Source organism: Perna viridis, chromosome 13, assembly GCF_037379345.1.
Source record: "Perna viridis isolate PV_CMFRI_1.1 ecotype Kerala chromosome 13, ASM3737934v1, whole genome shotgun sequence".
Lineage (NCBI taxonomy): Eukaryota > Metazoa > Mollusca > Bivalvia > Mytilida > Mytilidae > Perna > Perna viridis.
In genome coordinates, this window is record NC_142457.1 from 19,565,033 (window position 1) to 19,589,944 (window position 24,912).

The 24,912-nt window shown below is 32.6% G+C and overlaps 1 protein-coding gene across 6 annotated transcripts in view; it reads right to left on the reverse strand.

Moving 5' to 3' along the window:
* The window catches only part of LOC148599856 (uncharacterized), a 48,342-nt gene that overhangs the window by 8,724 nt on the left and 14,706 nt on the right, over positions 1–24,912 (reverse strand). For 3 of the 6 annotated variants that reach the window (XM_088558769.1, XM_088558767.1, XM_088558766.1), the window contains 2 exons: positions 3,329–3,536; positions 2,052–2,719 (listed from right to left, as the gene is read on the reverse strand). In XM_088558769.1, coding sequence (XP_088414895.1) covers positions 2,052–2,657 — 606 coding nt within the window. In that variant the 5' untranslated portion in view covers positions 2,658–2,719; positions 3,329–3,536. Of the gene's footprint in view, positions 1–2,051; positions 2,720–3,328; positions 3,537–8,888; positions 8,912–13,222; positions 13,422–21,791; positions 21,952–24,912 lie in introns of those variants that run through there. The other 3 variants (XM_088558768.1, XM_088558770.1, XM_088558771.1) reach the window with 3 other exon arrangements.

Sequence of the window (24,912 nt, forward strand, 5' to 3'; positions counted from 1 at the left end):
TATACATTTAATTCACAACAATTTTTTGCAATCGGATCATAGCACTTCTTAGCAGAATGTTGATAAAGGCATTAATTTTAGTTGAAAAAAGCATAAATTCTAGTGTCTTTTTAAACAAGATTACAGTATATTTGTTGTATACATGTACTTTTTGCTAAAAAAAATACTAATTTTATCAGTGTAATTCTAGCAAAATTCTAGCAGGAAATTAGTACTTTTGGACCGAGGTATGCAGTTTTCATTGTGAAAAATTTTCATTTTTTCATGCTGATGTTTTAATGTTTGATGTACATTTTTAAACGATTTTAAACATTTCCACTGTATTTCATCTAACTTGTAAAAGCAGTAACTTCAAATTTCTGTTTAAGGAGGAAGACCTAAGGTAAGGGAAATAACTCTTGAGATCAGTGAAATATTCGTATCATATTCAGTTTCACCAAAACCTCTCAAGCTATCATTTGAAACAAAATGAAATCAGTTACTTTGATGCTTAAATGAGATTGATGTAAAGTGCTAAATACAAACGTTCAAATGATTTGTAAGATTTGTGTCCCTAACCCTAGGTCTACCTCCTTGATTTAACTTTTATTACTTGTATAAGTTCTTTTTGTGGTAAACTAAATATCGTATTGAAAAAAATTGTGAACTTGTTCCTTATTCTAATACAATCTTACCATCATTGATAAAGAAAGCAGTCATGGTCACATAAGACAGGTGGTCTTTATGCACAGTTTAATTTTAAATACATGTAGAAAGTACTACATCGCAATATTTTAATTTTAGCATTTAAAGACAGGTTATTGCTGAATACAGGTGTTTGCTAAGACAGGTTTGAATGTATCATAAATAATATTTCAAATGCATTATTACTTTGCATACAGAATCCTGTAAATGTATTAATTTTTTGCTGTGTACTAATTTTCGCGTAGGACTGAAAAGTGCAGAAAATACAGTACCTGAACCGATCCGTGCAACAAAAATTGTGATCGGTAATCGATCACCAATCAGTTTCTGGTCAGTCATCGATACATCAAACTGATCCATTATACCAGTGATTGCATCACGTGACCATAGAGCGGTCACTGTATTTTACAGTTTTTGTTGTTTTCTTTGTCAATTTTACACATATTTACATAATGTAATAGATATAAACATCAATTTACACTTTCAGTTTACATATCTTTTATTTCAAACAAAGCATACGTCATTAAACATAAAAAAAAGTAATAAGATCGGTCACCAGTCATCGGTCATTGATCCGTCAGTGATCAATCAGTCAATGGTCATCGATCTGTCAAATTGTTACTGCAGTACCTGTGAAATTAATCTTAACACTGTGTATCACTATGTACTTTTTCAAACTGTGAAAATTGATACCCATGAATATGTGACAGAATCTGGGAAAGAGTAATCAAGGGAACCAAGGTTATAGCGATAATCAAAAGAATGTAATCCAGGGACAAAGACCAGACATGGAAAACAGACAAACACAACAAAGAACATAAAGTAACTAAAATCATACACACAAAGTAACACAAGCAAATGAGCAACTCGGACGCCACTAAAAACTGGGAGCATGGACCAGGTGCACTGATAGGGTAAACGTCCTCTGCTTTTCTAGAAACACCCATGCAAAATTAGCAACCGTGAAAATAAATATGTTTACAGTAGTTTTTGCTTTCTTTTTTACATTAAGTTTGTACAGACTTTGGCACTCTCGTAGAATGAAAAAGATTAAAATGCCTGAATGAGATTTAAAAAAGATAGGACGCCATTATCAGCTGAAGTAATTCAAAGTGAACAAATTTTAAAGTTAAAACATCAAACTAGAGACTAAACAATAACAAATGAATCACTCATCAATGAATTTGTTTAACTATTTTGTACTTGCTGTAGTTCTGCAACAGCAAATTGATTGAGCCTAAACAAAACTTCTGTACTTGGAACAATTATTACCACAACTGAACACAAAACAGAAAATCCGTAAGCCTTATTAATATTTTTTCTAATGGTGCGAGCAAAACCTCATGGAAAATTTTAATCATACATACCATATGTATTTTGTGTACATCATGTTCATCCAATCGGTCAGGCAGCTTCGTTGATATTCTTGCTCCTTGCAAGGCTCTTTGACGCAATCTAGATATACGAAACTCCGGTGAATTTAATTCCTCATCAGAGGTCACCGTCATATCTAATCGTTTTTTACGCATTTCCTCCAGCCTTCGATATTTCTCTTTTTGCGACATTTTTTCCATATTTTCCTTGCTTCCTTGCAAGTCCAAATAATTAGGTCTCCCATTGTAACCGTTTTCCATTGATTTCCTTTTCTCATTTTTCCTAGCCTGTTTGACCATGTTTGGATTTTTAATCCATTTTTTCTGAAGTGTTTCTTCTGAGTCACTTGAACTGGTCCTGATATCAAGAAACCCGCCTTCGTCAGAAAGAGGCTCATTATACATAGAATGACGGCCTTGCAGATTGGCTGAGTCTTTACTATAACTCCCACTTCTCCCTTTAGACATGCGATCATTGTTACCCCCATCTCTTTTATTTCTAGCTTTTGATCTCCCCTCACTTCGTGACCTTCGTTTTATGTCTGGTCTATTATCTTGGTTGTCATAGCGACCAGCCCTCGTAGGTCGCCTCTCTGCCATATCAAGGTCATCTGAATTGTTATTTAATTCATCATTTAAGGTCTGCTGAGAACAGTGGACATCTGGAAAAATTGACAAAAAAAAAAAAGATGTTGAATTTACAAATGGACATTTTGTTAACATGTTCAATTCTATGTACCAACATAAAATTTCACCATAATTTACCTGTTAACATATTTTATACCAATGTTCCAATATAAAATTTAAAGAGTAACTTCCTAAACGATTTGATGACAATGAATATCCCACTTTTGTTCCTCAGTCTTTCTACAGTAATATTAGTGTAATACCCCACTCACTTTTTGGAAAATTTAATGGTTATCCTAAACACACTTCTCTTCTGAAGAATATTATTAATGACATGATCACCTGGCCCATGCTTTCAATTTGTAGTTGCAGTTGCAGATTCAGAGGCATTTGTCTGCCTCCTACTCACCCAAATGAGAGAAAAACAACATACTTTTTATGCATGAGGTCTTGATTATTCACAAATTTTAATTCTGTTATTTTCAGCCCTGCCTCCGCTCAAAACTAAAAATGAAATTTCAGTCGCCCTGTCATTTTCATTTATGTGTTTTCTTCTGGCCAGTTCTTTTTGTTTGTGTATTTATTGTTTTGCTTCCTTTTTCTAGTTTCTGTGTTTTGTATCCAATGGTGTGTTTTTTGATTACCTGCAACTGTTTCAACTCTAGTTGATTCTACAGATGGTGATGGTGTTAACTGTTGTTTGACAGTCTGGGTAGATGGCTTTGCTTCGCTGTTTGTTGGTACTGTTTCGGTTATTAAACTGCTCTTTGAGGAAGTGTTTGTTTGGATAGATAATTTGCTGCCATGGTGATGGTGTTTTGATCCCAGACTTTTCAATTTCTCATCTGCACTCTGTAATATAAAATTTAGTTTTAATCTTTTAACCATAACTCATTCTAAAACCAATGTGACCTTGAAACCTTGACCTTTAACATGACAATTATGAGTAGAATGTGCAAAACTAAAATTAAGAAGATTGGAAATAAGTAGTTCATATGTAATATGAACATATCCAATAGATGTAATTTAGTAACAATACAGATGTTCAAATAATTATTTCAATAAATCCTTGAACCTTGACCTTTGCATAGTATTAAGAAATTGGTAAACCTAATACTGGTAACCCAATTATCAAATTCCAGTCACCACAGCCTCATTTTCATCCACTGTAAACTTGTTAATGTTATAACCACTTATATCAGTACACATGCACTTAAAATATTTCTGTTGTTGTATTACCTCTCCAGACTTCATTGAAATAATACTAATTATCACACTGTTTCCTGTGGGTGTAGTGAACTGATTTGCTTCAATGCCAAATACAAGATAATATTCATTCAGGATTTTTGACAGGGCCTAGTTTTATGTTACTTGTTTCTTGACCATATGAGGGAGAGGGAAGAAAGTCGCTGAAGATAGAGTTCAGAGAAGCTGTTCCTCTTCATGAACCTGTCTAATTCTTAAAGTATTGGTCCTGTTCTTGAGGACGAGGGCCCTTTATTCTTCACACAGGAGTTCATCAATACAGTTCATAGTAAGAGGGTCATATGCTTTAATTTTTTTTTTATTCACTAAAATTAATTTGGTTTAAAGTAATCTAATTCAAGACTATTCAGGGCATCTATTTTCAAATCAGTGTCTGACTGTCTGTTCACTTCTTATATCATTTGGTAGATTTTGATTAAAAGTTACATGTTTATGGCTGTATAGTACAATATTTACTACGTATCTAATATATTTTGAAAAAAAAAGTTTCTGTTGATAAAGAGTACTGCGAACAAGAACTATCTTTAAAAAAAGATGGCTGACAGTAAAATTTTGTTTGTTTTACTTACAAGTTTCAACATTTTATTCAAGAAAATAACAAGTCACGCAATTTCAATTGTTTGATACAGTTTTTTCGAATGCCACTTAGTTATAAGTATTTGGCCAATCGGGGAAACAGAATTGCGATCAGGTGACTTGTGTTTCCATAGAATAGTGTCTTTAAGGTCAAAGGGTAAAAAGCAAAACTATACCAACTGCGTCGGAAAAAACTTTTATTTGTGTGTACCAAATCTTTGTGGTTTAGGAAAATGATGGTTACATAGATTCCTGACAACTCTATTCCACAAATATATGGGAAATTTCCATTTGTTCGGAACCAAATACGTTGTCTGCCAAACCAATGAAACAAAGGACAATTGGTTACCCCCAAACAATGATACTGTCGCAGTAATTAAAAAAAGTTTAAATTAGAGTTGATATTTTTCTTTATTAAAAGAGTGAACATTCACAATTTACCAATATTTGAAAAATTCCATTATTCTAAAGCTTCTAATAATAATATATATATATATATATATATATAGAAGTGTCTGAAAAATTCCCAACGATGTTAGAACTGTCACATTCTGAGATGTTAGTATATATATCACATTCTGAGACATTTATCTATACTTCCAAGCCAATCCCAGAAACTGAATGTGTACAAAAACATTTATGTTTTATCATGAATAAAGCATCTCCAACTTATCATATTCCACTCAGTGTTAAATGAATCATCGCCTCTTTCAAGGCACAATTCCAAATTCAAATAAAAGAATAGAAATGATCAATAAGATTTTTGTTTAACTTTGTTGAGCCAAAATATGCAGCATTATAGATACAATAAGCTAGCGATCCAGAGTACATGCATAGCTCTACTAATCAGTGTCTGGAGTTTGTAACTCACTAAAGCCTTTGAAGGCAGCCTTTAAAATATTGCAAGAATTCGAAATCGCAAAAAAAATAATTGATTTTACTGGTTGGCTGGTTGTTAAATTATATTTGATTTAAGTTTCATTTTACTAGAAAATGGTCAGACCAGGTTGTGATGGTTAGTATATTACAGCAAATACAATGATGATGCTCATGGGATCAGTTGTGGCATCAGTGATCAAATTAAAGGGGAAATACTTGCTAAATGCAAGTTGAAATTCAATTTTGCTAGTAGAAATTATTTCCACTTGCTAAAATTTGCTAGTGGAATTCTATATGTCGTATAGATGAAGTCCAGAAATAACCAAAAAAAACTTTAAATTATGCGAGTGTAAATTTTATGTACTTGCTAAATTTAGCTAGTGAAAAAAAATTTGAAATTCAATCCCTGGGCATTACAGCACATACAATGATGATGTTCATGAGATCAGTTGTGGCATTACAGCATGTACAATGATGATGTTTATGGGATACAGTTTGTCTTCCCTTGATTAAATAACAATCACCTGATTACTCACTTGATTCATTCCATAGGTATTTGAATATATGTCCTGCTAATTATTGACCTAAGACAGTCAATCAGGTAATTGTCATTTAGTTTAAGACAAACTCTATCCCTTGAACATCTTCATTGTTTGAGTTAGAACAGAGGGAAATTCACTCCACTGCTCTGTACAGCTTATAGATATTTCTGGTTACTTGGAGGTTATAGTTGGTATACATCTCCTCACTGATTTTTTTTTAGATTTTAAGGAGGTAGGCTCAGAAAAAAACATTTTTTTCATGGATTTTGTAATTGTAATTTAATGTTTTTGTTATATATGGACCAATTTATCATTAAATAAAAGTTACCAATTGTCTATTCCCTAGCATTTAAAAATATGACTATCTTGTATATTACATGACATACCACATCTATAAATCAATCATCTAACCCACTGTATAAGAATTTTTCCATTTTGTTGTGACACCCTCTGCAAGATCCTTATAACAAATGGTACTTCAAAGTAGATCTTGCCATATATTTCTAGTCGATAAATTCTCTTAGTTTTTCTCAAAGATGACCTTGAATGAACATATTTTAGAATTTTAATGTAAAAAACATAGGTCAATGAACTTGATTTAATGATAATTGAACCTTAATAAAGCCAATATTTTACTACATTATTTATGGATTTTGTAAATTTTCAGTATTTCACAAACTTCTAAAAAACTGGCCAATAAAATTTCTTATGATTTATAAAGAACACTTTACTGACATACTTTCACATTTCAAAATAAAAATTGGGGGTCAGTAAATCCTTCTTCTTACAATAATAAAAAAAACCCTAAAATTTCATTTACATTTCCTTCCAATTATCTCCCCTTTGAAAGATTTTCCCTGCCAATCATCTCTCATTGAAAGACAATGTTTTAATTTTCATGTCAAAAAATCATTTGAAAAAATTTAGATATATTATTTTTACATTATTTCAAACGCTATAGAAAATATCATCATCATATGATTTTGTAAGATGACAGAAAAGAATACTCAGTGTAATAGGTATGATCTACCTTAAAAATGGTGGCATCAGTCAGCAACAGATTGAAGGACATGTCATCCCACTTAGATAGGTTATTCTGACTCATAGCCAATCAGCGGTCACTCAGTACCAAAAGCCTTGCACTTGGCAAAAAAGCACTGTTTCAATGATTTGACCATTGACTTGATGTTTGATCTGAACTAGTGACCTGGCACTGACTAATGAGATTGGTAATAAGTTCCATAAACTACAGATTGTAAGAAAAACATATCTGAAAGAATTTGTTCTTTATTCTATATTGCATGCATTTCATACTGTGATGTTTAAAAATACCAGTATTGTACATATAAAGAGCAGGTTATGGAGTCAGAGGTGGTTTTTAGGTAGGCTTTTGAATGTCGGCTTTTGAGGTAAGACTTCAAGGTAGCTTTAGTAGTAGGCTTTTGGGGAAGGACTTTTGAGGTAGATTTTGGGATAAGACTAATCAGAAATGTTATTCTGACAACTTAAGCCAACCAGCGGTCACTCTGTACTCTGACAAAAAAGCAATGTTTCAATGATTTGACTATTGATTTGATGTTTGATCTGAACCATTGACCAGGCAATTACTAATGAGGTTGGTAATGAGTTCCATAAACTACTGATTGTGGCAATAACTTATTTAAAAGAATTTATTCTTGTATCTATATTATATCATATTAGGAAGGTTCCAGTTGTACAGGTATTGTGTATGTATATTATAGGTTATAGAGAGAGGTATACTTGAGGTAGACTTCTGGGTCAGACTTGAGGTAGACATTTGAGTCAGACTTGAGGTAGACTTTTGGGTCAGACTTTAGGTAGACTTTTTGGTCAGACTTAAGGTAGACTTTTTGGTCAGACTTTAGGTAGACCTCAGTCAGACTTGAGGTAAACTTTTGGGTCAGACTTGAGGTAGACATTTGAGTCAGACTTGAGGTAGACTTTTGGGTCAGACTTTAGGTAGACTTTTGGGTCAGACTTGGGTAGACTTTTGGCTCAGACTTTAGGTAAACCTCTGAGTCAGACTTGAGGAAGACTTTTGGGTCAGACTTGAGGTAAACTTCTGGGTCAGACTTGAGGTAGACTTTTGGGTTAGACTTGAAGTAGACTTCTGGGTCAGACTTGAGTAGACTTTTGGGTCAGACTTGAGGTAGACTTTTGGGTCAGACATTAGAGGAAACTTTTTAGGGAAGAATATTGAGGTAAATTTGAGGTAGACTTTTGGGTCAGACATTAGAGGAAACTTTTTAGGGAAGAATATTGAGGTAAATTTGAGGTAAACTTGAGGTTAGTCTTTTGAGGTAGACTCACAAAGTTAGCCTCTTGAGATAGACTTTTAAGTCTTCAGCTATGAGGTTGTATGATGACATGCGACTGGAAACTTGTCAGTTGCCAAAAGAGAGGATCTTAGTTGGGAACATTTTTTAGCATATCATGATTTTGACTTGCTTTGCTCGGTTTTCAATTCCATTTACACTCCATCCTAACCTGAAATCCAGGATCTACCCCTGCACATGGTTGAAATACAATCAGCATATATAATGATATGGCTTGTGTCAAATTTATTAAGTGGCTGTGACAAAAAAGTGCTGAGAAAAGAGCAACAAGAATGTTGTCATCAATCACTAAGGCTTAAGTTTGGGAAAGGTCTGAATTTGATAGGCCAAGTATATAACCCCCTGCTGAATTTGTTTCCAAATATCAAGTGATTGTAGTTGCTAAGAAAAGTGCCAAGAAAATATATGTTTTGAACAGACAGACAGACAGTCAATGAAAAAACAGTCATCCTTGTTTCTTTGGAGCATGTGTATAATCATTAGCATAAAACATAGGCTGGAGGGAACCAAAGATTCATTTTACTCCTTCCAACAGTAGATATGAACAGTTCAAAACAGCAGTAATATTAAATTGACACACATACCTTGAAATATGAAGCTTAATAAAAATTCCAATTAATTTTCAAATTTTCAAACCTATTACACCCTCTCCAGCAAAGGGCATGCTGTTGAATGTGTACAGACAAAAATCAGTATTATCTAAATAAAAAAATTCAATAAAAAGCATTATCTTCTACCACTTCACATCAAATGAATCATGGCCAATTTTCAGGCTCGCTTCCAATTCAAAGAAAGTAACAATCTATCAGATCAAAGACAATTCTGTTCAACATGATATCATTGACTGGTGTAGAAGTTGTTTGTTGTACAATGTAAAACAAAGATAGACATCCATATAGTGTTCTATGTGATGATTTGATGCAATGAAACCAATTTTAAATGTAAAATATGGTTAATAAAACTCCAAACTGGCGATGATGGCGGATCTAGCAGTTGTTGGTTGAACATTCATACCGTTCTCAGTAATGATTTTTCAGAAGTGAAGCCTATTCAAAACCAATTCCTGACCATCTTGACCAAGATTTTTAAAGAGCTAGCTTAGACATGGAATCAACAGCTAAGAACAATTAGCATGTCACATTACTCTGACACATTATTCTGAGTCCCAGGTCAATCAGTTTTCACTGATACACCATGTGCTTTGTGCACTGTAAGCAGTGCATTTATGGTATGACTCGGCTTTGGACCAAACCCATGACCTCCAGCACTTAGGGCAAACATGCTAGCACAAAACCAACGAAGTGATTAGGATAATGGATAATTAAGGCCAAAAAAATCTTTCTTTTAAAATGATTTTAACTTTTAAATGAAACCAGGAACTTGTCTAGACTATTTTTTCTCCACAATTCTAACACTTTACAAAAAAAAAAAACTAATTTGCTGAACTCAACAAGTAGTGTTTACCATGATGACATCAATACTCTAAAATATGGTCTGGTCTAGAACGAAATGGTCTTGTTGTTTGCTCATTTCAACTAATCCTGAGTGCTTATATTTTTGGACAAAACTAATCTAGTTAAGAGACCAAAATTAAGGCCAGATGCTGGTTGTAATTACTAATATTAGTCATAACACTCTATAACATCCATTTATTCAGCGAAACATGTCAAACCAAACTTAAGTAAAAACAGTCATCATGAAATACTGTCTGACCGACAGACATATTAGACAAAGTTCAGTTGGTCAGACACGAATTTTTTGGCTGCTTATATAGGAGCAAAAGTAGCTACAAGTCCCTCTTTTTATATTAGAGAATATATGAAAAAGTTTATTGACTGCATGTATCCCTCTGATAGTAAATTTACTAATTATTTCGGGAGAGCAATTAGTAGTGGTGTTATCAGGGAGGTTAATTACATGTATCATACATAATAATGAGGGACTTGTAGCAAGTCTAGAGAAAAAGGTCAAATTTAGGTGTTGGTCAGACAAGTCTTTTTTCATAAAAACTGTCATAACTATAATTCTATACAAGTTACAGCCATTTTATACTGTGAAACATGTCACCCTTTGGACTGAAAGATTTGATCAAATAAGGCAGATTTTTTGCAATTACAGGTTCAAAAGGTATTGATATTGATATGAAGGGTGCGTCTAGTTAATACAGGTTATCACTAATCTAGGGTTCATTTTAGATAGATTTCACTGTAATATCATAAGACATCAGACTACAGCTTATCAGTCCTGTAAAGCCAAGTCAAGTCCAGAATATGCCCTCTGATATTTTTTGTAAATTATAGCTATAGACATTATGAGAGTATGTCAGGTTACTAATAACTAATGTAAGTTATCACAAAGACAAGGACATCAGTCTGATGAAACCAGATCAGATTTTAGAATATACTCTCTGATAAGTTCATTTATTGTAGTCATATACATAAAAACGGACAGCTTTTTTATATGTCAAGAACAACAATGCAAAACTTGTCCAAAAATATACAGACAGAGGCTAAACCAAGCAAATCCATTCTTATACAGCCAGGTCAGAAATTAGAGTATATCCTCTGTTATTTTTGTACATAGAAGCTGTGGATACATGAATAGAACAGCTAAAATTACACTGTAAGATTGTTTTTAAACAATTTGTGTATTTTTGGAGTAAACATGTTTCTATATCAATGATAAACAGTCAAGAATCGTGGGGTTAATGATCATAAAACTGTTTACCACATCCTAATTCTGGGGCATAGAAAAGGTTGTTTTATTATATGCCGTTTTGATGGTTATTGACCCAAACTTTCAAACATTTTAAATTTTAATAGTCTTCAGACAAAAGCTTGGTCAAACCACTACTGTATAAAAACTTTTTTTGCCAGTAAGAAATAAAAACACCAAAATATGTCACAACAGATAAATTTTGATGATAAATCGTTTGGGGGCAACTAGCTATTATTCATGTAATAGAATAATTCTGAAACTTAATTGATAATACTGTAAAGGGTAAATAATAATAACAATAATAATAATAATAATACCTTATTTCAAGAGGGTTACACAGTTAGTTTACAACTAATTTTCCCTGAGGCCCTCACACAAACACAAAAATACAAGGTTAATTTCAATGCCACAAAATGAGTACTAGTAAATAATACATAAGTACATGCAAACAAAGTTATCATTTTACATTATAGTACATGTAAATACAGTTGAATTATTCTTTCACCTGTTGTTCCATTAGGAAGATTTTTAATTTCTGCTTAAAAAGATTTAGGTAAATGAGCATCCAGAAAAATACATTTATGGGCTTACAGTATGTGAAACTTTCTTGAAAAGCAATAAAATACCAAAATTTTATTTTCACACTTTACCTAACAAATAAAGTTGAAAAGTTCTACAAATACATATAGCTTCTACCTGAGTGGCTATGTTATTGACACACAGACAAACAGACAAGTAAAGAGCTATAAATATCCAATGACAAAATATTTGAAATTTGAATTTATGCATGCCTTGTCAGAACAGTGAAAACCAGAATGACTTGTACCCAACCACTAAATCTTTCACAAGGGGAACAAATTTACTTTCAAGAGTAGAATGTCCTGACTTTTCCAAGCTTAAAATCAATGGTCCACTTGATGTGACTTGAGAGGAAAACCAAAGTCTTCAATAAAGGTCAATGAAAAAAGTTGAAGGTCAAGGACCTAGGCAAATGAATATTCACAGGTCATACTTCAGCAGTTGAGGGTCAAGGACCTCGAACCACCACCATCTTGAACCCCTCTTTCACAATATCTTTTATTCAGAACCTCTGCATGAATGTGTTAAGCAGCAGACAGGAGGTGATTTGTGCATGGCAAAAACCAACAAATTCACTATTATTTTTAGTTTAGAAACAGCAATAGACCACAAAACCAGTCTTATTATTTAGATTGTATATGAAATTAGCATTATGCAAGAGTTATTGCTCTTGATTGGGTGTGATTTGGTTGATTTTAGGAAGAGATGAATAAATGTTTTAATCAAAAATACAAATCTGAATACAGAAAAGACTATTGATATGTAAAAATATAGCATATGTAGAACAAAAAAAGCTAGGTTAATTTGGTGGGTTTTTCAAAACCACGATGGTAGTGTTTAAATTTTATACGGACTGGTACATTCAACTCCAGACAGCCAAGTAACAAACGGACATGAATTTCAATTACAAATAACAAGAGTAAAAGCTTATTTTGATCGACCAATTTAATTATTGGATTTGTTTCAAACATCTGAATCATTTAAGTCTGCACTCACTTAATCTTTCAACAGTTTTAGCACAATATTTTTAACACAAAATTAAACATGAATACCTAAGATAATATTTATACATTCATGTAATATTAGAATTTCAACAATTAATTTCCACATGAAATTAAATATATATATTTCATGTTTAAAAACTAGTGTTAAAAAACATTTTTTTTTTAAAACAAAATTGGGTATAATTGAGAATTCACCTTACCATACTTCAAGGGGAGACCATTTTTTTTTGGTGGGGGGAGGCATGAGAATCTATTTTCAAATAATACAGCAGAATCACAGTATAACTTAATAGTTGATTGATCGATTGATTGTAGTTTTATATCCTATGGCAAATATTTTGTGCCATTTTAGGGAAAAGTCTGCAATACACATTACAAAAACATTTTACTGTCTATTAAACATTTTATACAAGTCAATGAAATGAGCAGCATGAAGACAAAACTGTAAAATTAAATGGAGAAGTATCTTAAGACAAACAAAAAACAAATCTGCAAGCAAGCCAGACCCTATTCAAAAGAACCCAATCATCATATCATAACCAAAGTACAAAATGAAAAGTACTATTTTAAAAGCATTTTTTACTCAGAAAACTTAACCAAAATTTTGAAGAACCTACCTGATATCTGAAGCAAAAAGCAGCTGTATCACTTAACTTTAACTGATTTAAAAGCTTAAAATACTCTCTCCTCGTTAATCACAGAAATGATCAATCACAGTGAATCAGGCTAATCGAACAGCTGATTTCAATTTTCGAGCTCTATGGTTCATTTCTGTTCCCTTATACAAATTAGACATACAACTGCTCTGATTCACTTCCACACAACTAGATAGCATTCATGAACTCAAAAACACTACCTTTCGAAACATTTTTGAATTATCTCCCTTTGTTATCTTCACAAAAACAGAAACTGATAAGATTCTATGAAATACTTATCAAATATTCTATAAAATTAACCTAGGAATGTTCAAGATAAACTTTCACAAGGAAATCATCATCTTTTCTACAAAATTATCTTCTAGAAAGCACGCAAAACCATAAACATGCAGCATTTACATGTTCTTATCTCCCCCTGTTATAGAAAATCAAAAGTAAAGTGAAAATTGTATATACATATACTGAAAACATATTGTTGCCATTTTTGTCAAATACAGAAATTTGTAGGTATACATGAAACCTGTCTAAACCACATTCAAAGTTAAACCCCAAAACTGTTCAAACCATATATTTTTTTGCATTCCCATTGCATTTGTTTACAATGAAACTGTGTTAACTAATTCATATTACTCCCCCCTCCTCCCCCAAAATAAAAATATCACAAGAAAAAAAAAACAGTCTGAGAGAGGTAACCAGTGTAGACAAGTTGACAATATAATTTCACTCAAATATGCTTTCTCTATTTAAAAAGACCATTATTTAACCTTTGCATCATTGGATTTGCTAAGAAATTTTTCAATAGAGTGTACGAAAAATTAGTATTTTTGACAGAGTTATCTGCCCTTGATATGTTCATTTTCAGAGCATTTAATTAAAATTACACCAAGGTTTTGTTTAAAGAGATTTTACTGTATTTAAGTTTTTCCTTTAAATAAATGAGAATTTCTGTTAAACTCGGCATAGAATACTAACCTTTGTGAAATATGATGCTCAAACATGCATTCATAAAGTTTATATTGATAAACTAACATGCTTTTTTTCAAGATTTACGAGAAATCATGGGTAACTGTGGTTAGTAAAGTGATACAGGAAAACTTGAAAGTCAGGATTTTGACATATTCGTGTACAGCTTGTTTGATTCCACCCAGAATATGCTAATTAAATCACAGATCCGTGTATGAAGAAGGCAGGCTTTGTAGTTCTTGGGATATGAGTACATTTTCTTGGATTATTTTTGGTGTTAAAAGTATGAACTTTTTTCAACTTTTTAAATAACTTGATTTTACAGCAGGACCATACAAAAAATGGATATAACAAAAACAGTACCAATGGACAAAATGGAGATAACTTTGGTTTTGTGATGGGGATAACTTTGGTTTTGTGATGAAGATAACTTTGGTTTTGTGATGGAAATAACTTTGCTTTTGTGACAGACCTACTGTAAACCGTGAAATTTTCGCTTTAGTATTATTTTGCTTTTTTCATAGCAATACCTGTAACAAAAAATAATTCAAACCTGTCATAAATATTTTTTCGAAGAATATTATACTATTATTTTTGAAAAGATTGCAAATTTAACACTACATGAAAGTAGACTGAAACTGTGAAAAAAAAGGTGGCAGGAAGATTTCCTGGTTTACAGTATTTAAAATTTCTGCATTACCCTGTTATTTCAAAATTAGCCATTATACAGTATATATTAACTTAAGTTGAACAGGTGCTATGATTTTTGATTTCTTTGCAAAATCCAGAGATATCATGATTAGAATTCCCAAGCCAAGAGATAAACCTTAGTGATAAGCCACAGAGGGTTCTGACCTGACAAATTCTGAAGAGATAATCCAAAGATAAATGCATGTAAGATAATCCACAAATTCATCCATGTCAGATAACTCAGAGATAAATACATGTAAGATAATCCTGAAGATAAACAAAGGCACATGTTAATATGTGTAACAATTAATCCTCATTGTATCATCATGCAAGTACAGCACTACCATTGCTCTGACTGTTTTATTAATAAAATAAGAGCCTGCCCATCCATTTTTGCCCTTGTCTTTGTTTGGTTAACTACAATAAGGCAAAGAACAATTATTGTGCTAAAGCAGGGGAAACAAATGTCCACCATTTTTTTTGGTACGGTGAAATTGTCTAAATTGAACATTTCATAATCTGAAAACTTGTCTAAACCAGACATTTTTTAAAGTCCCTTTAGGGTTACATTAATATAAATGTATTTTGAATCTTGGTAAACCAAACACCTATCTAAACTAAACCCCTGTCTAAACCAAACACCTGTCTAAATGAAACACATTTTTAAGTCCAAAAAGGGTTTGATTTTGACAGGTTTCACTGTATATGAAATTCAAACTTTTCATACTACAATGTAAAATATTACAAAAATCCTCCAAATGTTTATTTGTAAGTTTTTGTAAGAATCAGGCAAAATAGGAAAAATCAGAAACATACATGTTAAAAACCCACCAATCAGTTAATTTAATTTCACTCAAGGATGCTTTCTCTGTTTAAAAAGACCACCATTTGGTCACTGCAACAATGTGGATTTGCTCAGAAATTTTTCAATAGATTGTTAGAAAAATGAGGATTTTGACAGACTTATCTGACCTTGAAATGTTTATTTTCAGTGCATTTCAATGAAATTATAACTGAATTTAGCAACTTAGTGATATATGTTATTTCCCGATTGAAATGTAGAAAATTATCAGTAAAAGGAACGAATTTTACAGCGTCGGCTATCTTTATTTTTAAAGATAGTACTTGTTTTTTCATACCATGTTTCACCCACTGCTTGATTCTTACAGATACGGACACTTAATAAATAAACAAAAAAAGTATTTTGTCTTTGCTATTGAAAGCCAGAAAGGAGACATGCATTAAAAGTAAACAAAACTAAAGAGTAAACAATCAATAGTAAATGAGTTCACTTTATACCACAGACCTTTCAAATAAGGGTATAAAAACAGACTGGAACATGTCTTGGCTTGGAATATCATTGAAAAATTATTTTTCCTTTGGAGCCAATTTTTTGTTCCAGCAAACAAAAATTTCAATTCCAAATAAAATGTAAAATTTTCATTGAAAACCAAATTATTCGTAGCTTTAGTGAAATCTATGTAATCATAGTCAAATGCCAATCAATGACTTGCCATTACAAAGCAGGTAAATACAGTAAGCTGCTTGTATGGGACATAGCTTGTCTTTATCTATTAATTTTGTACTCCAATGCATGTTTCCCTGGGCACAGCTTGATACAACCACAGAGGTGAGTATAAGCAAGGACACAATTTAAACTTGATACAGTTATGAATATGGATTGTGATTAGATTTTGAATGAGATTCTGACTAGGATGGAAGTGGTAAAACATACCAAAGAGGACAAAGGGTTAAGCTAGAGTGGCCTTATTGATCATGTCCCAAGTCATTGTAGGCTTAGAACAACTTGTCTATGGGTAGAATTGTTTTCTTGGGGAAGATACAGAACTTCCGTACTCTGTGTTCAGTTTGTTTTGTTTCCCTTCACTGGCTTCAGAAACATTTAGTTTGTGGCTTTATGCTCTCAGTGCATTTATACAAAAGTAAATATAAAATTTATTCAATTTTAGAAGAGAAATAATTATTGTGGCCCCTTTTTTGCCTCTTTATCTTAAATGGTAAGGGCCATAACTCTTTTAATCCATCAAACTTTACTTCATTGGTATGAAATCTGTAGTACAACTTCAAAGAGATCCATGCAATTTTTAATGAGGTTTTGCACAGAAACCAGGGAAATGAACATTTCCAGTAATTTTTTTGTGGTTATTTGATTGCTAAATGAGTTGAACAACCAATTTTACATTGACCCTCATAATTTACAGATCAGATAATAAAACAAAAGCAAATAGAACAAAATTTAATCAAAAAGAACTGATAAAGGATCAATTACATAAAGTAAACACAGCAGGCAATACACAACAGGTGTAATTAATAACATAGTAAGGAATACACACCAGATTGTCTCAATGGCACATCACTGGGCGTTTTTGTTTTTGTGAAAACAAAGAAATTATAGTTAAAGTTTGTAAGACAACAGCTGTAAAGGAAGGCACAACCCATATAAGAATAGAGATGTACAGGTTTTGGATATCTAGCATGCTAATATAAATGTGTAGCCTTTTTTGAGGTGTATCCACATTACCGAATTTGCATGATGCTTACAAAGACTGCAACTCAATTTTTAAAAACTAATGATTACACAGGCATTCAAATTAGAATGAGCTCTAGAAACATCAATTTCTGATCTAGACCTTTGAAATTTAATTTACCTAGAACCTGGACTTTCCATCCTATTCATTTATACTCTGTATTAGGTCCTTTTGAATTTCCTCAAGTGGAACATCGATTTTAAACTTAAAGTCAAGTACCAACATCACGATTTTAAACTAAAAGTCAAGTACCAAATTCAGAAAAAGCCACACAGACAATTTGAAACTTTAATGATTCAGGGATACAGTAAGCAGAACTCCCCCTTATTAGTTCTTTTGTCACAAAAAAGCACTTTCCATCAAAGTATGGCACATTAGCTTGAGAAATAAGCCACTCATACAGTTAACATACAAGGTTAAACAGAGAGTAATTTATTGAATTTTGCAGAATCTGGAATAAATTATTCAATAAATTAATCAGAATTTAACAAACTAATTCAATGGTGGTCTGGTTCATAGATTAACACTTGTCTTCATCCAGAAAGATAAGAAAGCTATCAAAATCCCAATCATCAAGACAAACCTTTGTCTATAGTCTGTCTGTCTGTTTGTCTAAACACTACCATTTATTCCCATAAGAACAACACATCCTGCGGTAACCAACAAAAAACTTGGTAGGTAGATCATAACCAATCGATTCCAATCCCAAACAGCTAACTGTATTTATAGTCTGACTGTCTGTTTGTCAAAAGCACTAACTTCAATACTGCTAGTTATTTCTACTGTCGCCTGAATATGGCTGAAATATTGCTGCTCGGGCGTTAAACCCCAACAATCAATCAATCATATTTCTACGGAAACTCTGCACATTAGAAACAATCAGCTATAAAATGGTGTTGAGGCATATCTCATACCTAATACGTCTCAACTATCAAATTGTTAAATTTGTTTATAGTCTGTCTGTCTGTTTGTCCAAATCACTAACTTCAACATTGCCAATTATTTCTATGGAAACAATGCACTCTTAAAAATTTTAAAAAGTTTCGTCTTAAAGTAGATCATACCTAATAAATACTAATCCCAAAGAGCTATAAATGTTTATAATCTGTCTGCCTGTTAATTTGTTCAAAGAAGTACCGGTACCTTCCATATTTAATGACATTTATTTCTATGGGTACATTGTATTCAAGAGATAATCAGCCCAAACTTTGTCTTTAGATCTCATACCTAATAATTCCCAATTTTTAAAGAGCTATCTTCTTTTATAGTCTGTCTGTCAGTTTGTCCAAAGTACTTACATCAATACAGTTATTTCTATGGGAACAATGCACTCAAGAGATAATCAACCTAAACTTTGTCTTCAGATCTCATACCCCGAACTCTTAATTATCAAAGAGTTGCCTTTGTTTATAGTCTGTCTGTCTGTCTCTTTGTCTAAAGTAATAACTTCCATACTACCAGGAGTTTCTATGTGAACTATGTACTCTACAGACAATTGACCCAAACTAGATTTTTAGGAAGATCTCAAACCTAATAAATCCAATCATCAAAGAGCTACCTTTGTTTATAATCTGCCTGTCTGTTCTTCAATACAGAAACTTCCATACTACCCATTATGTCATCAAAAAGCTACTTTTGTTTATAGGTCTGCCTGCCTGTTTGTTCAATGCAGAAACTTCCATACTACCCATTATGTCAAAATTTAATAGAATCATTCCGAAACTGTGAAGGTATGGTATTTTTTTTTTTATGAGCATCAATTTTCATGGTTTCTACAATACTGCTTCTTCTTGGTTTGAATTTTAGAAGAACCTCATAGTTTTAGACAGAAATCTTATATTTCATTAGGGCTTAGACCTAACTACAAAACCATGTAATCTCATTCCCTACATATACCAACAGTGACCTGCTTTTCTTTTTTTTACAGTTTAATTCAATTCCATTGATGACTATATCTAAACAGAGTAAAACAGATTTATTGTAAATCAGTAACACATTATGCAATGAATTAACCAGAAAAGAATCAATCTATTCACTGGTGGTCTGGTTGAAGAATTAGCACTGTCAGTCACCCAGAAAGATAATGAAGATACCAAACATTATTTTTATCTTTGTCCAATTAACTCCTGATCTGAATGGATGTATTTTCTCATTTCATTACTTTTGTACTTTTTCTCAGGATCTGGACAATTTTCTTTTTGTTTTCTGATAAGTAAAATTTTGCGACTTTTAAGGATGCTACCATTAGATACTCTAAATGGGTGGGTCATCAACACTGTCCAACACTGAGGTTAATTAATTAATACAATACATGTAATTACATTCCCTGAACTTATTGACTCATCGTTTAGAAATATTTACTGTTCCTGTAGGTTTTGAGAAAAAAAGTTCGGCTTTTAGAGAATCTTCATGGCACCAACATTTTTGTGGCTCACTTGACTTTTTGTGTACTCTGTCTTGCATAATTTTAAATAAACTAGTTTCATTTGGGTAACAAAATTGCTTGGGCCAGCAACTTTTCCACACGCCTACTAAAGTACAGAATGGAATCTCCCAAAGGCCAACTGTACTTTTAAATGGAATGGTCCACCAGAATGATAAAGAAGATGATGATCATTACTTTTATACTTGTCTAATTAACTCCTGATCATAAATATGTTCTTTGAAGAAAACATGTGAATGTCTTATCAGATTAATGCATTAATATTTTCATAGGGTTATATTTAATTTATGTAGTGGACTATACCTAAACCAAACTAAATAAGAAATCTTGAATTTATCATCTTTTTAACTCATTTTTTTTTCCAGGATGTGAGGCCATTAAGAGGCAAATGGGAGAGTTTGGGCAAAGTTATGAAATATCAAAGAGAAACAATAAAAGATCAAAGGAAATGCCACCAGATCAGATTCAAAATGCATGAGGCTCAGGCATATTCTATGAGACTTGAAAGACTATGTTTTCCATACGTCTGATACATGTTAACCCTTACAATTTGCTTTCAAAAGACAAGGTCATAGCAAATGATATAATCAAGCATAAGTAAAAAACAATTGTGATGTCCATGAATGAGGAGCAACTTAAAGAGGATATTCTCATTTAGCTGCCTATCGAGATTAGATCTTCGCAGTACCTCCAAAGAAGTAACATTGATATCACAATTGTCAGCCACAGAAAAGGTATTAATTTCTTGTACTGTAAAGGTATAAAAGGAATGATTGGCAAGGTTTTGTTTTTGTTTTTTGCAAACGAATATTTACAATTTATAGCATTTCATACAATGGCTATCTCCCCAGCACCACCAAAGTTAAAAAATACTTCTGAGAATATTCTTAACAAACCAGAAAAGAAAGAAGAAGAAAAAAAACAGAGGGTGACTTCACAAACACAGTATCTTCAACCATTAGAAGCCTGAGGAGTACATAATTTGAGTAAAAGTCATGTAACAGTGAGGTCATCAATTTACTTCAGGTGGAAAGCCTTTCAGAGCCATCAAAAATAATTCTGGTTGTAGACTCAATGTATTTTAAAGATGCATAATTAATTTGCATCCTATGATTCTTTGAACTGATTTGTGTTACATGTTAAACCCTGCAATTTGCTTGTAAAACTTTCAAAAGAAAAGGTCATCAATTGACTTGGAGCATTGTCAGTAGTGTATATACCTAAAGGGAGGGTTCATGGGGTTGAAACCCCTTACTGTTAGAAAATTGTGTTAATTTTGTGAAAAACTGAGGTAAAAATGAGCAAGTAATAGCTTAAAACTCTATGGATCCAAGTTTGATTGTTTCCAAAGCACTCCTCTATGCATAGTCTTTAGATAATAAGTCAATACAACTTTGATGCTCAGGTGATCACCTTTGGTTCAGTCGAACCATATTTTTTTCAGTTTTAAAATGTTAATTATAGAACAGTTAACCAATCCTATGCACCAAGGTAATAACTTCCATTCAAGATATGATGCACCTTAACTATAGTTTATCTCCAAATGATTAAGAGCAGACAGACAGACAGACACATGCACAGCTAGGTTAACCCAACTTCAGATGGTAGGGCATGCAAATTGTACATTAATTGAGTACAATGTAGGTACATGAACTTGGAACAGTTTAACTTTTCAGAGTCCTAAAACTTGAAATTACAGATTTAGCTCCTTGTAATCTTGCCTTGCCTCCATAAATATATTAATTTGTTACTTGACAGTAAATGCACAATAAATTTCCAGTTAAACCACAATAAACTTGCCCCTAGACCCAAATTAAAATTTTGCTCTCCCCCTTTTTTTAAATTCAAAATTCACAAAACATATTGCAAAGAAAACCATTCCTACCTTATTTTGAACAGCAATAGATCTCACAGTGTAGATTACAAGCAAAGCTTAATGACTCATATCAGAAAATGCATCTGTCCATCTGCCAAAAAGTGTTACTATTTATAGAACTACAAGGCTTTATGGGAGCAGAAGATCTATATATTGCTGTCAGTACTGATTCTGTGTTATAGGTAGTCACATGTCAGAATGGAGATGCAATAACAATCTGTACTTTGTGTAATCATGTATTCTTTTTTTCTGTAACAATGTTGGCTGTGTAAAGCAACTGTAAAAGGGGCATATTCACAAGTTTATAGAATATATGATTTGTAAAAAGGGGGAGTGGGGTGGGGGTAATCCCAGGTTATCATTTTCTCATTTTAACCCTAATTTTGTGCTTAACTATCAAAATAGTCCAACAAAATGGAAAGTGGAAACAAGGCTATTATTATGTTCAATTTTTCCTAAATATTGCACACAATTATAAAATATTCAAACAAAATTAAAAAGGGAAGGGGCAACCCCTACAATCCTACCCCTGGATATGCCTCTGATTTTTAGGATACACTGAAATTTTCAGTTCAGTTATTAGGCAAGGATTATGTTAACATAAATATAGGCCTCGGTTTAAATTTACACTCAAGAATAAAAGGTCTTTTTTGCATCCTTAATGAAAGGTCCAATGGGAAAAAAATGAAAGTGGTAGTAGTAAGAAAAAAATATAAAGTATTGTGTAGTTCGAGGGCCTAGGCAAATATAATTTCAATGATCCTGCATTATAATTTAAGGGTCTTGGACCTTGGACCAGTACTAACTTAAACCCTTAATAAGTTATCAATATACTAAAACTGACATGGAGAAATGCCATGAGATATCTGGAATTGACAATTGACTGGTATCTTGTCTGCACAAGTTATGCTGACATTATGGAGGTAGACCTAGGTTAAGGGCCACAACTCTTACAAATCATTGGATTATTTGTACTCACCAATTTACATCAATCTCGTGTAAGCATCAAAGTAACTTGGACTGATTTCATTCTGTTTCAAATTAAAAGCTTCAATAGGCTTTGGTGAAATTGAAAATGATACACGCATATGACTGATTTAAAGAGTTAGGTCCCTTACCCTAGGTCTACCTCCTTAAACCAGATTTACAAAGAAGAAAATAAGGTAAATATGAGAGGTCTAACAGAAGAAAGTGAAAGATCCTCAGTAAGAGTAAATGTACAGTATGGTAGGTCCAGGACCTAAGGGAATAAAGTTTCCATATATCCAGTGACAGAAATTGAGGTCCTGTACCTCAGGCCAGCACTAACTTGAACCACTTACGGTCTCAGTCTTTTATTCTTTGCCCCATAGGTGCCTATAGTAAATCTTAAATTTTCATGATTTTTAATAAAAAATTGACAAGGAGTTTCAATCTAACTTTTGACCATGTTTTTCCATGAAGGAAATGTCAAAAATAATATTTAGGCTCATTTTAGAAAAAAAGGGCACAAACTTTGGTACACCAAAACAAGTCAAACTAAAAGTAGACTTCTTCTACTTTCACTTTTATTCTCAGTTCATAAAAATGTCTTCTTTTCTGAAGCATTAATTTTCATGAAAATACTGTTTCCCTCACAAAACAAGTTTTTTGTGTAATAGCTTAATATTAACCCTGTATTTTTGATGAACAATGATAATCATTTGCGAAAAAACAAAAACAGGAAAAGGTAAAAAGAAAGCGCACTTTATTTTTTAGCTTCCATGTTTTGATGTACACCCACTCAGGAATATGTAATACAAGACTGAAACCTTCAGGGGGATTTATGGATTAATGATTAATCAAAGGAAAAAATCATGAAAACTACTGTTGTTTTCATGATTTTTTTCTGGATAAAAGTGCAGGTCTTTTTAAGAATCAGGCAAAGTGGGAAAATCACAAACATGCATGTCAAAAACACACTTTCACTGAAGAATGATTTCTCTATTTGGAAAGAGATATATTTGATCTCTGCATCATTGGATTTGTTCAGAAACTTTTCAATAGAATTTTAGAAAAATGAGTTATCTGCCCTTGAAATTTCAACTCCATTTACCAAAATGATATGGAAATGCTTGTCTTTTTTCCTTGATTTGGATGTTGCAAATAGTCTATGAACAGGTTCATGGTGCACCAACTGCCTAATTCTTACAGAGACTGACCCTTAAATACATGTATCTTGAAAACCTCATCTTTACTCAGAGCCAAAACTTGGCAGATTTTGAAGCATATGTAAGTTTTTATTATGGGAGTGTAGAAGCTGTAAAATTTGATAATATTGCATGCATTGCCAATGAAAATTTGATATTTTGATAAAAATCCTGGAATCAAATCTTAATTAAGTGCATTATTATTCTGGAAGTTCTCAATCAATATGTGTTGCTATGAACCTTTTCTCTTATTGGCAATTTGTATATGAAGCTACAATTTGATATCTATTTTGGTGGGGGTGGGACTTGAGAAAAAATTAATCTTTGTCATGTTTTTCCTGCAGATATTGTTATTTGTTCTAAGGTATACATTGCATGGTGCAAGCACAGATGATATTTAAAATACAGTTAAACCTGTCTTAAGTGAACTTTCATGGCATAGCATAATCACGTCCATAAAAGACAGGTAGTCTTCCTATACAAGTACATGTACATAGAATGCACTACATAAGGACATTTTGGTCATTGTTTTTATGAATGTTATGGGCTGAGGTTGCAAAAACAGGTTTGACTGTATTTTGTGTGGCCTAAACTAAAAAGGAAAAACTGACTCAAAATATTGTAATTTACAAACAAATTAACTAAAACTTCTCATTATAATCCATGTCTAGAATAGGCCCTGTACATGTAGATAAAACCTCTTGGAATTTAACACCTCAAATTTGACAACAATGGGAGTGCCTAATGATATTTAAAACATTTTGCTGGGCATACTTTCATTTTTTTTTTCAGTGTAAACACATACCTGCAATTGCGGAATAATCATTAATAGAGTTTAGGTAAGGATAATAGTGTTGGACTTGTCCTCATGCCAGACACATGGATCAATCAATACTACTTACTTTGTAAGACAGCCCATATTAGACAGCAGCCCATGACCATGTCTTTTTTAGGCATTACCA